The sequence below is a fragment of the Malurus melanocephalus genome, unplaced genomic scaffold, assembly GCF_030028575.1.
Source record: "Malurus melanocephalus ecotype Western Australia unplaced genomic scaffold, MMel_1.1 scaffold_323, whole genome shotgun sequence".
NCBI lineage: Eukaryota > Metazoa > Chordata > Aves > Passeriformes > Maluridae > Malurus > Malurus melanocephalus.
In genome coordinates, this window is record NW_026623555.1 from 521505 (window position 1) to 540146 (window position 18642).

The 18642-nt window shown below is 35.1% G+C and overlaps 1 protein-coding gene across 3 annotated transcripts in view; it reads left to right on the forward strand.

Annotated features, from left to right (window-relative positions):
• CDH12 (cadherin 12) overlaps nt 1-18642 on the forward strand; it is a 152291-nt gene that overhangs the window by 15513 nt on the left and 118136 nt on the right. For all 3 annotated transcript variants that reach the window (XM_057377742.1, XM_057377743.1, XM_057377744.1), the window contains exon 2: nt 16291-16585. In XM_057377742.1, the coding sequence (XP_057233725.1) occupies nt 16291-16585 (295 nt within the window). The remainder of the gene's footprint in view (nt 1-16290; nt 16586-18642) is intronic.

The window sequence follows — 18642 nt, forward strand, 5'->3', positions numbered from 1 at the left end:
CTGAACATGTAAAATTTTCATGACTCACAATCCCTGAAAAATCTAGGTACTAAAAATAAATCTTTACATGATAAATATAAGAAAAATAAGTCTTGACAAAATCATATTGATTTTTAAGAAATTAAGTTCCAAATTTGGAGGTGCATGTCTTTGTGTCTGTATGTTTGTGTGTGATCTGCAAGTACAAGTTATATTTGTCCATGTCTTCTTTTTCAGATCAATTCTTATATGTTAGAACGTGTTCAGCCATTACTTTCCATGTTGTGAAAAAGCATGTAAAGAACAGTAAAAATCATGAGATCGATCAAATTTATGTTGAAGTCACCAAGATGTTTCAATTTGAATAAATTTTGACTTATCTTAGTTGATTGTTAAGACAAAGCATGAAATAGGCAATGCAAAGTTAAAAGAATCATGCCAGAGAAATGAAAAATTATTTGTTGTTATACTTAGTTAATAATAGATGGTCTATYTAAATAGATTTTTTCACTGCAATAATGAAAGATTAAATGAAGCATAGTTGAGTTCTTTTTATTAAATGGAAAGAAAAATGAAATAATCCAACTGAGAACCGAATTTTTTAAGATAAAAATTTTGGAGTGAAAAGATAATAAAAGGTGTTATGAAGAAGGGAAGCAATTTTCTAAATACTGGTTTATGCCATTATCATTATTTTTTATTTCTCTGAAGACTAGTACTTCTGWATATGTGCTTCTGAAAATACTCATTGTAATATTTTCTAAACTACATAAATTAATATTTTAAAACATTTTTATATGTGGAAGACATGAGAAAGAGTGTATACATAATTCACAATCTGTGATAGAGAAATCTTGTCTGTAGAACACAGTTTAAAATGCCATCTGTTTTTTTTCCTTTAAGGTTCTCATAAAATGTGTATTTTTAAAATACTTGGCTWTGTAAAATTCATTTGCCCTTTCTTTTGGAAACATTTGCTAGCTGTTTTGCAACATCCATTAGTAATGCATATGATTTACACCTTTGATCACAGTCTTCTTTTTTTCCTTCCTTTTTTTTTTTGAATTTTTCTCTTCCAAGTTAACCAGGAAAAGAACTACTCTAAAACAAACATATGGACAATTTGTGGGTGTATGTTTGTRTGTAAAACCTGCAAATGAGGAAACTTCATTTGATTATTTACTTTTGAGCTTGTAAATGATCCAGATTTTTTTTCTCATAGATCCTCTGGTTTCAAACTTGACCTTTAGTGGTTTTGACCTTAAACCATAATCTAACTAACCCAGTTTCATGTGGAAGGAGAACAAGTTGGCTTTAGTTGGTATTTTCTGTAGAGTTGATGTTTCTCTGTTCTCTATCACTCTCTCTTGCTAACACAGCTGGATTCACCAAGATCAATAGATCCTTAAGTGTTCCTTGCTGAAATTCTATAAAATTAGACTGTTTTGCTTCATTTYTCTGACCTTTGAGGTTCTATGGCTTGAATGAAAAGCAAACTTAGCAGTCATCTGCAACTATTGTRCTGGAAGGCAGCTGAACGATTGAGTACTGCCATTACACTCCCACTGAATTCTGTTTACAAATTGTACCATTGGGCTTCTTTGTACCCTTCCATCTCTTTGTCTGTTCTGGAAATGGATGTAAAGTTATCATCTGTAGTTCTTAAATGAACATGGGTTTGTAGAACCTGAACATCATTAACTTTCCTTTGTCAAAGCCCGTAATACCTCTGGGACTCTGGCAGTGTGTCGCTACACAAATCCTATACACACCCTGCAGTGCTGATATGTGCTGCTAATTTGCTGTTGCTGTGACTAGTTTATTATTTTGTCTGTCCACAGGGAAAAGTGCTTTTCCATTCTTTTCACAGCTGGCAGTACTGCTCAGCCAGGAAACRTAGGAGTTCTTGCCTACTAAGTAGAGAAAGAGCTTGTATCTTCTCCCCTGGCATGGCACTGGCACACATCCCTCTCCTGTGGGACAGARGTAGGTGCAGCAGCAGGATCAGCCAAAAAAAAATGTAGTCAATAATGCTGGGAAAACAGTGTTTTACTTGTCCTTTTGGGATGTCATCTGGAAGAACCTTACAACCTTCCCTTAATGATTCTGGAGCGTCTTTGCTGCTGTGATGAGGAGGGATGTGTGCTAGAAAGTCACACTGCACTCATGGGGCRAAATATCCTCCAGCTGAGATACACAACCTCTCTTTTATACCCTCTTTGCAGGCAGACATGTTTCTCTCCTTGTGCTTTRTACAGCCCAGCCTGGCTGAAATATATATCTGCCTATCAAAGTCATGACATTCACAGATCACAGGCAAGTTGAAGAACTGCTCTGTATTTTTTTTTTCTGTCTTCCAAAAATATTTCTTATTGTTCCTTCTAGAAAGTGAAAAAAAAGTGCCTTTTGAGGGCAAACTTTCTCAAGTACAGAGAACATGCATCAGATTTTTTTTTTGAGAGAGAAGTTAATCACCATCAAATCAATTCATATATTGAAGAGAAATATTCAGATTGTTCCATTGCTTTTTCTTCTAAGATACAGTTTTCATTTCACATTCATCTCACACTTAAGAATGAACTTGTGTATGTTTGTCTTTACAGGGATAAAGATTTGWGTTCTTACTGGAAAAAGAAAAAATMCCAAGGAATCCCATATTTGATGGTCAGTCACATGGTGCTGATAACAAAGGAGTTACATAAGCCCCAAAATTGTTTCCAGGGGTCCACAATGCTTTGTGAACCCAGTTCACAAAATGCATGCTTCAAGAAGTCAGAAATGCTACACTGCTACTAGCTGCAGCTGGTATTTCAAAATATGAAGAAAGTTAGCATTCCTCTAGGCACCAGATGTTCCAGTAATGGAAGCACCACTACTTAAAAGTATTATTTAAAACAAAATAATTCCAAGATTATTTTTATTTTATGGGAGATTGATATTATAATGGCTTAATAATCAAGMTGAGCCCAGTCTAACATGGTTATTAAGTTACTGAACAAAGTAKCAAAGAAATCTTGATGTATTTATGAATTTCAGAATCTTTATTGAGGTGTCTTACTAATTTTATGAATTTCAAAAGAATATTTATAGAAAATTTAGTATTCAGTTGAATTCTTACAGAAGAAYATTATCCTGATAAGGCTGTAAGCGTGTTGGGACATAGTTTGTTCATGATTTTATAGCATGAAATTTCTTTGTGACAGGTGTTTGGCATCCCACAACACCAATTCATGTTTCCAGAAAATGTATCATTAAGATGAAAAATATGCACATTTGAGGCACACATATAGTAAATCAAAAGCTTGGTTTTGCTTAATTTTTTTTCCTGTCTGTGCTATATGATTTTTCAAAGAAAATTKTGCAGCACTCAAAACAAGGCCAGCTGGATGCCAACAAGAGATGAATCTATTCTGAAAGCTTAAAAAGGCTCACTACAAGTGAATGTCGTATTCTTCCCATTCTGTTAATCCAGCCTCTGAACAAAACTTAGTTGTAGAGTAAAGGATGTAACTCTAAATTGGATTTCATAGCAGCTCAACAAGGMTGGCTATTTCCCTATGCAGCTGTGGAAGTTCAGGGTAGAAAGGTGCAAAGCTCTGTGCATAAAACCTTTTTTTTTCAACTTATTGAGTTAAAAAGACTCAATTACGCAAAGACATTGCTCCTTTAATAGAACCAGCTCTATGGGGCACGTTGCTGTTATAAATAGACCTGTGTCCTGCTGTGGATGTGGAGTTTGGCAATTCCATGTTATTGYCCCTACATAAACAAAGTGCATTGCTACAGAAACATCCTTGCATGGCTTTCGGTGGAGAGCTTGCAGACTGTCTTTGCAGAGGCTGTACCTGCTGTGCTCCTGTAGTCAGTCACACACTGTGATCAGAGTTTAGTAGTTAGATCTTGCCTCCTGAATGAAATAGGGAAACACAACTTGCCTCAGTGCTACAGTGCTAGTGTWTATTGCTATTACTCTTCAATTACTGCAAGCACTTACAAATGAATATGCTTATAAGGCGGTTTTCACATTGAACCCTTCCTGATTCATTAAATTAATACTGCAGAAGACCAACCATTGTCAGATATCCTTGAAAGAAATGAGATTTTCTAACAAGTAACTTTGCATTGAAAATAAATATTTTAATTCAATTTGTTTATTCAATTTTTAATGGGATTAGAAACACTAGCTTTCAACAGATTTGGTAATTTGTTTATCTTGAGTATTTTCCCCTAAAAAAAAAGTGTGAACAAGAGAAATAATTACTGTTTTTTTGTCTTACTATTTTTTTGGCAAATTCATTAATAAATAAGTGTGATCACCTTCTTTGATTTGGATGGTGCTCTCTATTTTTTTTAACCCTCTGAACTGGATACAGTAATGAATTTCTCTTCCCATGTAAATTAGACTACATTCTCCCTTAGTGTTAAATTTAGTTCAATTTATGGTGCAAATATTGTTAGAGTGAAAGCTTCATTAACAAAGGGATGTCATTTCATTTGATCTGATCTAAKTAGAAATAGGTGCCATTGTTCTGCATTCTCATCAACAAATAAGTAGTTTCTGTACGTTTGTCTTTCATGCATAATCAAAATTAATGCCACTGGGTTGTATATTCTCTTAAAGTGCCTTATTCAATACAGAGATTTTCTATTATTCAGTGAGTAAAAATATTTACATAGTCTTTTTGAAGATGCACAAACACTTCTCTCAGTCCTCGTTTCTACATTTGGAGCAAGTGTCATRAGATGATGAAATCTGTCAAAACTTAAAAGCAGACAGCAAAGGAAAGATGATGCTTGATGCTCAGAAGGTCTACAGCCAGTGAATATATTATTATTTAATAGATAAGTCTGTTCTTATGTTCAAAAAGGGAGTGTGCCATTTATCACACCARAGGAATATTTTTAGGGAAATTGCTAAAATGGGTTCCCTTTGTGAATATCAATTCCTTGATCATAATTATCAGCTGCTGCAAATGCAGGTGAATTTAGCTACCAATAGCTGCAACATTTGTCAGTGAAAGATGCCTGACTTCCACAAATATTCCTAAAAGCTCTGCCACATCACAACTAACTACTGCACCAGTGAAAGAATTTCACAGTAATTTCTGTCTGATTAAGGTTATTGTTAAATGCCAAAGTATTTTTTTGATCATGTTTTTCCCACCCCCTAATTTTGAAGCAATCAAATATTATTATTTGAGGTTCTGGAAAATGAAAGAGTGGGGATRGGGGAAGAGAGAGAGATGGTCAATACTTTCCACATAATGAAAGACTTCTGTTGTTCCCATTTTGACATCTTTAGTATGGTAAAATCTAATGGTGAAAGGATTTCCCTAAGTGTGTGAGCTTAAACAAAAGAAAATATTTGCTCTTATTCTGCAGGAGAGAACCCTGCTAATACTCTGCAGGAGAGTACTCTGCTAGTTCTTGCAGGGCCCTAATTATTACTGAACAAAATTGGAGACAATGGGAGTTTTGCCATAGAGTTTCTCAAGTCCAYGATTTAGGCTTTATGGACACAGTTACACTTCCCTGGAACCTGGAGAGATCTTGTCCCTGCAAATTAATTTCCCCGGGACTTCTAGAAGAACCATATGCAGAAAGGTTAGGAACAAATTAACATCTCTGTTGTTTCATRGGGCAGTTCTGTCAGAAAAGAGATRGAATATAAACAGATCCAGACACTGGTTTTCTACCTCACTTTCTGCTTCTTCCAAGTTCTCTGTAGAAATAACCTTCCCACCCTCTTGTCTCTGGGGTAAAATGACTCTTTGCTCTTCTCTTCCTTCTCCATCCCCAAGAGCAGCAGCAGAGGTGGCTGTTCTTCCATCTYATCAGTATAAAACATAAGTACAGCCACAGCTATAGAAAACAGAGACCTTACAGCAGCTGCACAATAATTTCCGTTCCAAATTATAAAGCTTTCTAATTTCTTTATCTATTGTATTGTATTCGCTGCCAATTCTTAGGAAGGTCTTTCTCTATCCATTAAAACATGAGTAAATCTTGCTAGTGAATGCTATGCTGGTGTATAGCTGCATGTAAACTTAACACATTTTTCTTGAAATTAAATTGGGAAAATCCAGCAGAGACAATGATATTCAGATTGATAATTAAACTGCTCCATTTGAGCAGAAATGATTTAGCCTTGAGCTGTGKAAGATACTTTTCTTTTGCTTGTTGGCACATAGGTGTGATATTTTTATTAAAAAGAAGGCATACCAATATTCTTACAGAGTGTAGCTTAATGATATGCAAAATACTAATATATCCATAAATTAAAATATATACAGAATTTTTGGGCTTTGGTTCAGTTCKGCATAGTGCCATGTAAATGCTGCTTGTTTTAAATAAACCAAGTCAGAAGAACAAATTTTGTCTGATGATTTACCTGTGTCTTAAGAAACTACTTTTGTCCTATACAAATGTTGATTAGTTAAAAGACCCTACTGAAACAGAATGTTTACTTATTTTTGCAAAACCTCAAACCTCAAAAAAAAAACAACCAACCATCCTGTGTTACAAGCTAGCGAAAAATTCAAACTATGCAGCATGTCACTTACCTGTACTTCTTCTCTAAAATGAAAGAAATATGTACAACAAAACCCTTTCCTACACTGCTTCTGGAACCTGAGGAAAATCAAAACTGCTATGTGATAATACAGCCWTTAAAAATATTGTTCTGAGGAAATCTTGTAGTTGGAACATCATTCATGTAGTTGTGCTTTCTTGGAATTGATGCATATGGTGCGGAAGAACTCTTTAAGTTTCTTTGCTGTGCCTTCTATTGCCATATCTCTTGCATATGAAGCATTATTTGTTCATTATTTCTGGATTATTTTACTTTTCTTTTTTTGGTGTCTTGTAGTGTGCATGTTTGCCTGAGTATTTTAGGGCTGACTTAAGACAAAGAGATTAAAAATTCAGAAGACATTGTATTTCACTCATAAAATTCTGTTCCTGCAAATGCCTTCAAATGATTCCTCTAAAAGATGAGTTAATATGTATATTTTTCACCTCTATGATATAACTAAGTTTTTGTTTTTTGTTTGTTTTTTTTTTTTCCTGTTTGTAAAAGAGAACTGGTCTAACAGTTTATGATAGTATGCCTTGTCACAGTGATAGACAGATCGAGGTAAAATCTTTCTACTCTGTCATTCCCTACCTGTTCTAGTATATCATTATSAAACAAAAAGAGACACCCTAACTGACAGGGCTTTACAGCAAGTGTGATTTATGGAACAAGTTTTTTTTTGTATTTAACTTAACATATAATTTAAATACATGAGGAAGGGAGTTTTTAGATTGATTTTCTATGCAGTCAATAAAGACAAATGTTGTAAAAAAACAAAAAATATATATTAAGGGAAAGATAAAAATGAAGAAAGCATCACCAGCACCAGCAGAATTTAGTAGGCCTTTACTCCCTTCCAAGTTCCAGCTGGAGYTGAAGTGCACACAGCTATAGATAAGAAATTAGAAGTTGTTTTGCTAAATAAGGTTCCAATCAGTAAAAAGTTAAGCATAAACTTTTGTAATCAGTTTAAAATCTTTTTCCTTTCCAAATGCAAAGGCTTTAAACTTCTACTTGTTCATCATGCATTTCCAGGGTTGCATTTGCTATGACTCTAGTCTTTCTTTTTACGTTCTAACTACAAGAACCTGTCATTTTTGGCTTGCAACAGGGTGCCTGTTTGAAGTACATAAAAGTTGTGTATTTGTCAGTGATGTTGTTATTATWATTACTAAMTTTGACACAGAAAAAAATTCAGCATAGTTAGAAAATGGRTAATGCAACCTGTGTCCTTTCATGCCTCTGCACGTCATAGAGTTGGAACTTCCTGAAGTAAACATAGTTTAGGGAACCTCCATTAGGATATACTTCTAGGAACTSTGGTGAGCCCTTGGCTTTACAGAGAAGCTTTCTCTGGATATTTTGTACAGCTGAGTCAGGGAGCCGGAGTCAATTTTGAGGTTCCCTTTGTGTGTGGTCACATGCACCAYTGCTGTGACTGTGGAGGTCAGGTGGCCCTTAACAAGGGTTTCTGTGTTAGGGACAATAGGAGATAACTACTTCTTGACTACTGTGCCTTTAGATGTTTATGACTGTGAAGCTGGTGCTGTATTTCTTCTAGTTGCAGCTGTGGTGTGGAAATGTGTGCTGCCTCACGTTTATTGTCCCCCGTGAAGGTCTAGACATGATAATTCTACAGAAAACGGATCACATTCACACATCATAGAAAGAAAACAGATTTTGTCATTTCTCTTWGCAAGCATAAACATCTCATTCTAGAATGAAAATTTCTAACCTTGCCAACAGCTTAATTTCAGTCACACTTTGCAATATAAAGTTCCTGCTTGTTCTCAGCTTTCTAACAATGGTTATCTGGTGATCTTCAGAGACACTGTCTTCATAAATATAAGTAGATAGTCATTAGAAAATATAAACTCTCCTCTAACAGATGTCTTAGAAATTTTGGGTTAGATGTAACAAATTTTGCACAAAGACTTCCTAACTCTCTATTGTCTATTTTTATTATATTTATTCATACAACATGATTCATATTATCATGCACTGATCCTTTATATATGTCGTAGAAGAGATATGGCAGGGAACACAGTGCAAAGCAATGTATTACTGTTGGGATGCATTATCTGGAGAGATGCAGCTCTGTTTGGTATTCTTACAGTGATTCCTCTGTCAAAAAGGAAATAATGCAATCACATACACTACCTCAAAAGATTACCACCCTTTCATACTTATCATTTTAATTGATTACAGCAATGCCATTGAGCATTTTGCTGATCTTGCACAATTAAACAGCAAGAGTTAGAATTTGATGGTAATGCTATCTTTTCTTCATTTAGTTTTCAGGATCAGTAAATAAGTATTGTCTTGAAGAGGAATACAAATATCTCCTGCCTAAAGCTGGGATGATTTTTCCAAGGCTGAGAGCCTTGKTTGTGGCAAATTCCCTTCCCTCGTGTCTGAACTTGGACATGAAAATTATGCTCCGACTTAGCCACAGAGACTCCAGCCAGGTGTGAGTACAGAGGGAGCACCAGGAAAGGACACTTTCAGAGGTGTAGATCAAACCAGCCCTACTGGTGCCAACTCTGATGCATTCATTAGTAACAGGTGATGTCTTTCAAAGGCTCCTTCAAACCAGAAGATTATTAACCACAGATTTTGSGTGCACAGTAGTGAAAAGGCCACATCTGCATCTGAGGATACATGGCACAACCTCACTTTTCCTATCTGATGAATTAATGGCTTTGGATTATGAGGGTTTCAGATTGAATCCCCTGCTTGGTTCCTGTTAAATACTTTAAAAAATTCTAAATTATAAAAATTTAACATTATGGTAAAATCGTATTCCTCTGAGCTGTCAGCAGGTGCATGCTCCATTGTAGCTCATATTACCTCAATATGATGTATAATATTAKACTGRATAAAGAACAAATTGGAAATTGATRAATTTCCTCAAATTTTGTCTCCTATTGCTGCCTAATGGCCAACAATGGAATTTGTTGTTGGAACCTGGGATTGTGTTGACACTTTTCACTGATTATACCTAGAAACCTCAGCAAAYTGATGATCCCATCAGCTGTCACCATTGTGCAAAACATTTCTGTTGAAATGTGAACTGTGAACTTACACCATCAACTTCTGTAAACAGATCACATTGTAACATGGAGTTATAAGAGATCACTAAAGATAATTTAATTTTAAAAATTACTTCTAATATTGATTATTGCATTAACATTTGAGAGGGAGGATCAGAACACAGTGTTTCTATATGCATCAACGCCAGCTTAAATGGTGATGCAGGAATTATCACCAGAAATCTATGCAACTTGTAACTTACATTAATAATTGCTTGTATAATTAAATTATATTAAGGCATTATTGAGAAATTTATATTGTTTAAATGTTTTACTAGTACATAACTTTTTCATTGRCCAATAATTTTTATGGTTATGACAATTCATGAAAGCAATGTTGGGGGTTTTTGCTGCTGTGATTTTTACAAGTGGTATAAAATTCTACATAATGCAACAAAAATATTAATTTAGACAGGAATTAGAWAAATAACAATTCCTAACTGCTCAAGTGATTGATGTTGATAGGGATGAAGATTCATCTGAACTGACCAGGTCAGGCATTGTTTTTATTCCATTGTATTGACTTATATGCCATCATCTTGCTGCCTGACRACCACAATCATTACTGGAAAAGTCTGTTCTAACTTAGTGTGCTTAAATCCCCATGACAGAAGAAAATAATGTTTTACTTAATTGAATAATCAGTGTTTTAATTGAAATAAAGCTCAGCTTTATTTGCTAAACAAGAATAATTAGAAATTCTTTTTACTTAATTCCTTTGGAATAAGATTTTATTATAATCTAATTTGAACAGGAAGATACTCCAAAATGTAGAGCTACATTGCCTATTACTATTTTTACAAAAAGTAGTAAGAAGAATGAYAATTCTTAGAATCAGATATTTTACTACACATAAAAAAAAGACATAGAAATGTAACACAAAGAAAATTACTCATGATGATAAGATATGCACAGTTTACTAATTCTTTTTTTTTAAAAATTTTTGTATATGTATCTAAACACACACACACACACATACACATTGTTAAACTAACATTTTTAATTATTACTAGAAATTCTCATAGTGCTAAGAAAGTCTACTCACAGATGGGAGTCTCTCATAAAAGATCTGTACAAATGTAGCAGAAAGACACCTCTTTCTATTACAAATAATTTTYAGCTTTGAAAGGAAAAAACCTTTTCCAAATGACCTTTAAAAAAATAATTMTTTTCTCCTTTTGTTCACCTTTCTTTTACCTCATGATTTTGCATTGGACTCAACTATCTTAAAGGTCTTTTTTGACCTGAAGGATTCTATGATTCTGTGATTTTAGTTGCTCCTCATTTCCACATATCTTTTGTCATTCATCTGACCCATTTGCAGTAGTGTCCTAACTCCTCTCAACACAAGTTTTAGTCTGCCGTCTTGCTTGATTAATACATTCTAAATTATTATGGATAAGACCCTAGGAATTTAAAATTTTTAGTATCAGGAAACATTTRCGTTGACTTTGTTGTAACCGGACTTTACCTTCTCCCTAAATGTCCTCTGCAGAGGTGTGTGTGTGATGGAGAGTGAAAGAAAGAAAATCTAGTCAGCAACAATTACACTGGTTTTGTTTGGGTTTTTTTTGTTGTTTTTTTTTTGTTGTTGTTTTTTTGTTTTTTTGGTTTTTTTTATTTCTCAATGTCCTGAATTAAAGTCTCTGACACGCTCACAGCCCTTTTCATCTTGGGAAAATTTTCAGGTTTTATGTATTTTTAGAGGGAAGGAATAAATACATTTGTGTAAAAGCAGTACATTAGGTGCTAATTATCAGTTTTTAAAAGCTATGCAATCTGTGTAGACCACAGAATTCTTGCCAATAGAAAATACATGMAGAATAACCATATTTTAAGAAGGTAGTCTTCCAAATAGAAAGTCTCCAGGCTCATTTGTACCCTCCTTTCCTGTAATGGGTGTTCCTGTTCCAGCACACAGACTTGCAGTAGAGATGTGCCAAGATAGGTCTGCTTGTGTCTTTGCTTATTGTACAAAAATGGCCTTTTTTCCTTTCCTCAGGTCATGACATCATTCTGTGTTTGCAGTCTTAGGTAATACTGAAGTTGAATGGACGTTCTGATTTCTCAAATACACTCAAAAAATTGCACATCTCACCCAAGAAAGGGCAGGGGGAGGAGCTGGTGGCTACGAAATAAATGGTGATGCCTGGGAGTAGCTGCAGGAAGAGGAAATAATGGACTAAAGTCTAAAAATATATTCCATAAAGAAAAATTATGTAAAGATACAGATGTGGGATGGATAACTAATACTGTTGTGCAGTCAAGGAATGGTTAATAGCCTGCAACATTTACAATTTTTTTCAGTCCAGATATGCACTGTAATATAGCATTTAAATTGATTTACTAGTAACAAATAAATTGGACAGTGATTTTTATTTTTCAGCCTGTGAAATTGGCTAAAATCTCAGCCTGTATCACAGGGTGAATATATCAATGTAAGGATGTTAAGAATTCCTTGACATTTAAAACTTTTTACTTCATTCTCTACCTTTTTTTTTTTTTTTTTCATTTTATGTGGATAATTTTTTTTTTTGGTTTTTTTTTTTTTTTTATTTATATTTTTTTTTATGTGGATAAAAAATGCAGTAAGGGAAGTTGTCAGATCATACAACAACTTTTCGATATTTGTATCATTCCGAAATTAAGAACACAGCAATCCTAGCAGATATCATAGCTCTTGTTCTTGCAGGATTTGTGGGGATGTAGTAATTTCCTCTCTTTAAAAGTAGATTAACTTGCAATTTGTTAAGTTGCTTTTGCTTCCAATTTCTTTACCAATGTATGTGAATTTACATATTTGACTTTTGAAATGATTGTATTAATAGAAGTCCCTGAGGTATTCAAGAAAAGAGAAGGTGAACAATCAAGGATCGGATGAATAAGATACTGAGGAGAAAATCAGCACCACGGGGCACTGAGGTACAAATACATCTCATCCATGTTCCTGCAATGCTCAATCTGCTGAGAGCCATTCTTGAAGTGCATTACTTAATACAATTCCTGATCTTTCATGTGTTTTCAAATTATTTGTGCAGGTGTATGAATTCTTGAAGTGACACAGAGCTGATAACACTGAGTTATTGATGCAGTAAGGATTTAATTTATTGCTAAAATACAAACAGTCATACTTCTCGTCAGGAAAGGGACATAACTGTCAGAAGAACTGAATAAATAATTTCTCCCAGATGTGCTAGTAGTGAGTTGTTACCAACTTTTCTTACTCTCTGAAGCAAACTAGCTTTCAGCTTGTTACAGGCTGAAGCAGATTGCTAGATCACGTGGACTTGTAGACTGACTCTGTCTGGCATCTGGTACTGGATAAGATTCAAAAACACTGCTGTAATTTCTGCATARATTTATGCAATGTATTTCACAATGGTCTCCATCTCATCATTCATACTTTATTTTTTTTAATCAGTCTTTTCCTTTGCCATATGTGTTATTGTTTGTAYACATTAGCAAGAATAATGGAATGATATGGTTTTTTCTGTCATCATGGAGAAATGTTCATGATTTTCTTCACTAGTAGACATTTCTGCAAGAAAATTTTGGTTTTACACTTGGGTCAGATTTGTCCAAAGATCTGACGCTGAACTGTGTTACTTGGATAGTGAGAATAGAAGTATAGATTTCAACAAAGGTAGAAACGAATCCCTCACATTTCCAAGCYTTTGCTGCATTTTTAATATTCATGATTTATAGGGAAAACATAAAATTTAGACAATCTGTGTGAATACAGTCATTTGTACAACCTTTTTGCAKTAAATTCAGGTGATTCTGGAATGTAGACACATTGTGGGAAGTAGGTAAGATTTGTGTACTTTTCAMTTGCCATGTAATTTTGCTGAAATAGCAGAAGACCAAGATTTAGRAAACAAGTGCTAGTAAGAAGGAGAAATGGAATACAAACCCAAAGTTGCTGTGGACAGAGAGTCGGAAAAAACTATTCTCTCACAAATCTCCTGTATGTTTTCCAGCACAACAAAATAAATGTTTTTCTTCCAGTGCAATACAGCTTGTAGTGCATAAATCAAGACACAATAGCAAGCACTTATTCTTTTGCCCAAACTTCTTTCTGGAAAATTTCTGGCACTGAAAGTCAGGGTTATTTTCTATTGTTGTRTAAGTACAGCTAATGCTAGTTTCTTGCTCTTCATCCTTGCATTTGAATCTACGTTTTACATTCCTTTTCTGGTTGGAGAATTTAGTTCATTTTAAATCAACCAGCTATTCCTCTACAGTAATTAGACACTGTGTAACATTGATTTGCCCCACAAATTGCATAGCTCAGTGTGGGTCACAAATAAGCATGCATTTGCACATTGTCCAARCAATGGCATCTAGGAAGCCTGTATCAAAACCAGCAGATTATCACGATTTGGTGAATAAAAAGGATGTGACACACCCCAGCTAATGCAGAGAAGTGCATCTCTGCTCAAATAGGTGGAATGGTTCCTAGGTTATACTGAGTGATGCTTGTGAAGCCCAGTGAGCACATCTGAAACTGCAGAATTGCTAATCCTGCCACTTATAAAGCTTTTTCTCCAATACATTGGGGAAAAAAAAACCCTGTGTTTAGGCTTGTCTTTGTATTTCAGTCTTCGTCTTGGAAGCCTTTTCTTTTTTCCTGCTTTTTTCACCAGCTAGGAAAAGCAACTGTAATTGTTTCTCTCTGGTATAATCCAAAGGCTCAGATAAGACATGCAACACAGCCTGATTTGTTACTTGTTGAACAAAAACCCTACAGTTGGCAATCAGAAACACATTCAACCATCTCAGCTTTAGTACCAAATCCGATGACAGGAGGTGGGAGTAGAGACAGTAATCTTGTCATGCTTCCCTGTCTACAAATTCCTGTTCTGTAACCACATTCTTTTGCCCTGTGAAATTCTTACTTCCAAGAGTATGGATCAAGGTAATCTTCATTATGAAGCCCAAACTACTAAAGCAGTTGTCTGTTTCCCTCTAAAAAGTTCTAATACTTTTTTCTTCAAGCTTTCTCATAATCATTTTGATTTTTTTTTTCTCTCAATGTGTGTCTGTCAGCCTCTAAATTATAATGGAAGGAAAATACCAAGTTTTTACTGAGCAGAATATAATGAAGCAGCAGGAAGTATTGAGCCACGTAAATTAAAATGATGAGGAAGAAATAGACATTAATTATCTGAGACTGCATTATCTTTCCATTTTGCAAGCAAGGAAATATTYAACACCTCAGAAGCAAAATGCTTTACTTTGGACTGGAGAGATAATTTAAAATCGCATGCGGGGGGCAATTAGATGAAAGATCAGAATTGARTATATTCACTGACAAAAAATGATTAGATGAAAAAGTAGACAAAGAAGAGACTATGTTCATGTTCGCTCTGTGCCACAAACCATGACCTCTTCCATAGTCACAAGGACCTATTTTCAATTTCAAGTCAATAGCTATAAATGTTAATAATTGCCTTTACATCTTTCTCTGTAGCTTAGCTTCTTGCCCCATTACCAAAACCATTTAGTTTCTGAGTAATTCATTTTCTACATAATCCCCTTTCATGTCCCATGTTTCCTCTATTGTGTTTCACCTTGGGCAGTACATCATGTAAATAAAGTCTATATCCATAATCACTTTACTATTCAGCTTAAGGGAATTCACTCTTGAAAACTCCATTCTGACTGCTGTCCATTATATTAGGTCTCTTTCATCCTCATTACATGGGAAAAGTGGGCAGATATTTTAAAAACTATTTCAGCATCAGTGATGTAACCTTGAGTATCTTTTCAAAGCTTTAGGATGTATTTAAAGGAAGCATATGTAGCAGGTAAAGGCATCTGAGAAAGAAGTTCATCATACTGTGTTTGGATTTTTAAAATTCCTGCATTTTAAGGCCACATTATTGTAGGATAGACACAGATTAAAGGGGGGAAAACATCCAGAAAGTTGAAGTCAAACATTTTTTTTTTTCAAATTGTAGCTAGAGATGCATCATAGCAATAGCCTGAAAAATGTGTATATTGGTGTTTAAAAAAGAAAAGACTGAGTTCTCTGTCTTTCAAAATAAGCAAGAAACTCACAGATTCACAGTCTGCAACGTGRTAATCTCAGGAAAGACAAAGGCAAGTGATCACATATTTGTGTAAAAGGCAGTACTTTTAGTTCTGTTTAGCATTTGCTGTAATTATGAGGTATATATGTATTTTTTTAAACCAAGTTTGACTTTGAGCTTTGGATGCCATCAAGCTCTTGCTCTTGCAATAAAAATTAGATATTTCCCTTCTAGTTCTCTGAAAGCCAAATGCCTGTGAAAGCTTTTGACACTCTTTCTTGTCATCTCACATTTATTTGATGTGGCTGTGGGTGATTTTATGTCCTCGGTCTTAAATTTCATTTCATAACAAATGTGAAGCCCTGCTTCATTGCAGTTTTAGTTACTGAACTGCTGTCTGTGTTGTACTAGGTAGGGGTAAAAATCTTACATAACCTGCTACCCACATTTTTTCTAACTTAGAGGCAGGTAAGGACTTAGGAAATTGGTTCCTACAATGTCTTTTATTATGTTAAAAAAAAAAAAAAAAAAAAAAAAAAAAGTTGCCACCTAGCCTAGAAAAAAAGCTATTAATGTTTTTTGTCCTCCTTTTTTTCTCTTTCTTCTCAAGCTTCATTCTGACTTGGACAAGGGGGTTGGCACAGTTAAATACACCCTTTCAGGAGATGGTGCTGGCACAGTTTTTACCATTGACGAGACCACAGGAGACATTCACGCCATAAGGAGCCTAGATCGAGAAGAAAAACCTTTCTACACACTCCGGGCTCAGGCTGTGGATGTTGACACCAAGAAACCACTAGAGCCTGAATCAGAGTTCATCATCAAAGTGCAGGATATTAATGACAATGAGCCAAGGTTTCTGGATGGGCCTTATGTTGCCAGTGTCCCAGAAATGTCTCCAGTGGGTGAGTAAGAAGCTATAAATGCTTGATAACTAAATGTATATTGCTTAATTGTCTCATGTACAAAGTGCATTTCTTGCTGAAGAAAGAAAGAGGAGGATGAAATGAAAAAAACAACTTCTACAACTTATTAGTAGAATTGTTTCTAATATTCTGTGCTTAGAAATACACAAGCTACAGGTTTAATTCAGCTTTGCTTGCTTAGAAGCTTGTTCTCCTGCAATATGAATGTCCATGATGTTAAGTCTCTGAGGGTAGGATAAGGAAAGAAACTCTGATATTCAAGGCTGGTATGCCAAGGTCCAGGGGTTCTCTGTACCCCCAAACCTGCACCATTGTGAGGTGCATTCCCCTCTCTTCCTAGTTTGCATTAACTGCTTGCTGTACAGAATTGCATTATCTATTTACTGTAAAACATTTACATTTAACTGGTCATGTCTTTGTGGCTGTTAAACTCCTACAGCACTTGCATGAGCTCCTAATTATGCATTAGGGGACAATTCTTTATGCAAATCCTGGAATACTGTGTGGGCTCAAAGTCACTATTGCCCTTCCCTTGGTCACAATGCAAGAATGTGAGTCTGAAGACTGGCTCAAAAAGTCAAAAACCTAATGTCCAAGAAAATCTCTAGTGCATCAGACTCTTAAGTGAAAAAAAAAAAAAAAAAAAAAAAAAAAAAAAAAAAAAAAAAAAGCCAAAAAAACAGGAACAAAGATTGCCTGGGAACATGGTAACTTTTCAAAAACCTTATGTACAGATAAGAGAATTATTTTCTTTTCAAAGAAATGTGGCCTGCAGTAAGGATACTGAAGCCCTGGAATAGGATTTTGCTTGAAGAATTTTCACAACATGATAGATATTTGCCAGGAATGAYATAAAGAGAATTGATCCTGCTTTGGAGTAGGAGACTAGGCTAAATGGGCCCTTTGGGTCTCTTCCTGATGGCTGGTTCTGCAGTGGTCCTGAGCAGTGTGTTTGCAACATAAGCACRCTGCTTGTGTCCTGCTGCCAGATGGCATTTTGGGTTTCCCTGCAGGCACCAGAAATTAATTTGTTCTGGGCTGGGAGTCCTTTAACTTCCCAGTGCTAGCTCCAGTTTATTGCCCTTTTCTCTCCTAAACTGTCTTTTCCCAGTACATCACAAGCCAGTACCAGTCATTTAATATTMCCAGTAGCTGTTAACAGTTTTGGAAGTTTTCTGAGTTTGAAATSGCAGACGGATACTCTTCCCCTTCAGCTATGCACCTCAGATGTTGACGTTTTTAAAATCAAACTGGGAGGCAACTAGCTATCTCCATGAGTTGTTACACAGAATTAATGAGGTAGTATTTAAAATTTTGTGATACAGAGAGTGATAGAGTGTGATMAAATGTGATGTGAGTAGACATGTGGAGATGATCACATTAATCTTATAGAAGTGTAGAGGAGCATTCACTATACTCACACACAGAGGTTTGTCTGTAGATTCACTACACAAGTGAACTATTTTTCCCCTAATGAGATGCATTTTARTATTACTTAGATTTGTTTTATTTATAGATGAAAACCATTTGTTATAGTTTGACATCTGTGTCAGTAGCAAATTCTGAATGAAATTTCTGACCAGTGAACCTGTGGTTGGTTGTGAAATTGTTTTTAAAACCTGATCAGAAAGAAGAAATGAAAATGAGTGATGCYCTTTGTACAGCAGAACACAGTGCTTGTATTCATTCTCTAATTCCCTTGTTCTCTCCCATCTTCCTTCGCTGTTTTCTTAAATTTATGTGTGCAGTAGAAGATTAAATGTTAACAGAGCTTTTACTTCATATTAAACACTCTTCAAGGTGTGCTGTGCGTTGTGGCTTTTACATGGATGAGCAGTTGCGTGACTAAATGAGATACAACTGAGCATGATACAGCATTTTAAAAGAAATGCTTTTCAATTCGTTCTCCTTTACAAAAACAGCAGTAGATGCCATGGCAGAAATGGATCTTCTTGGTCTTCTGTTTATTCCATAATATTCACTATATCTAGAAGTTTTATTCATAATAGTTACTATTTTCCTCTATGAAAAAAAAA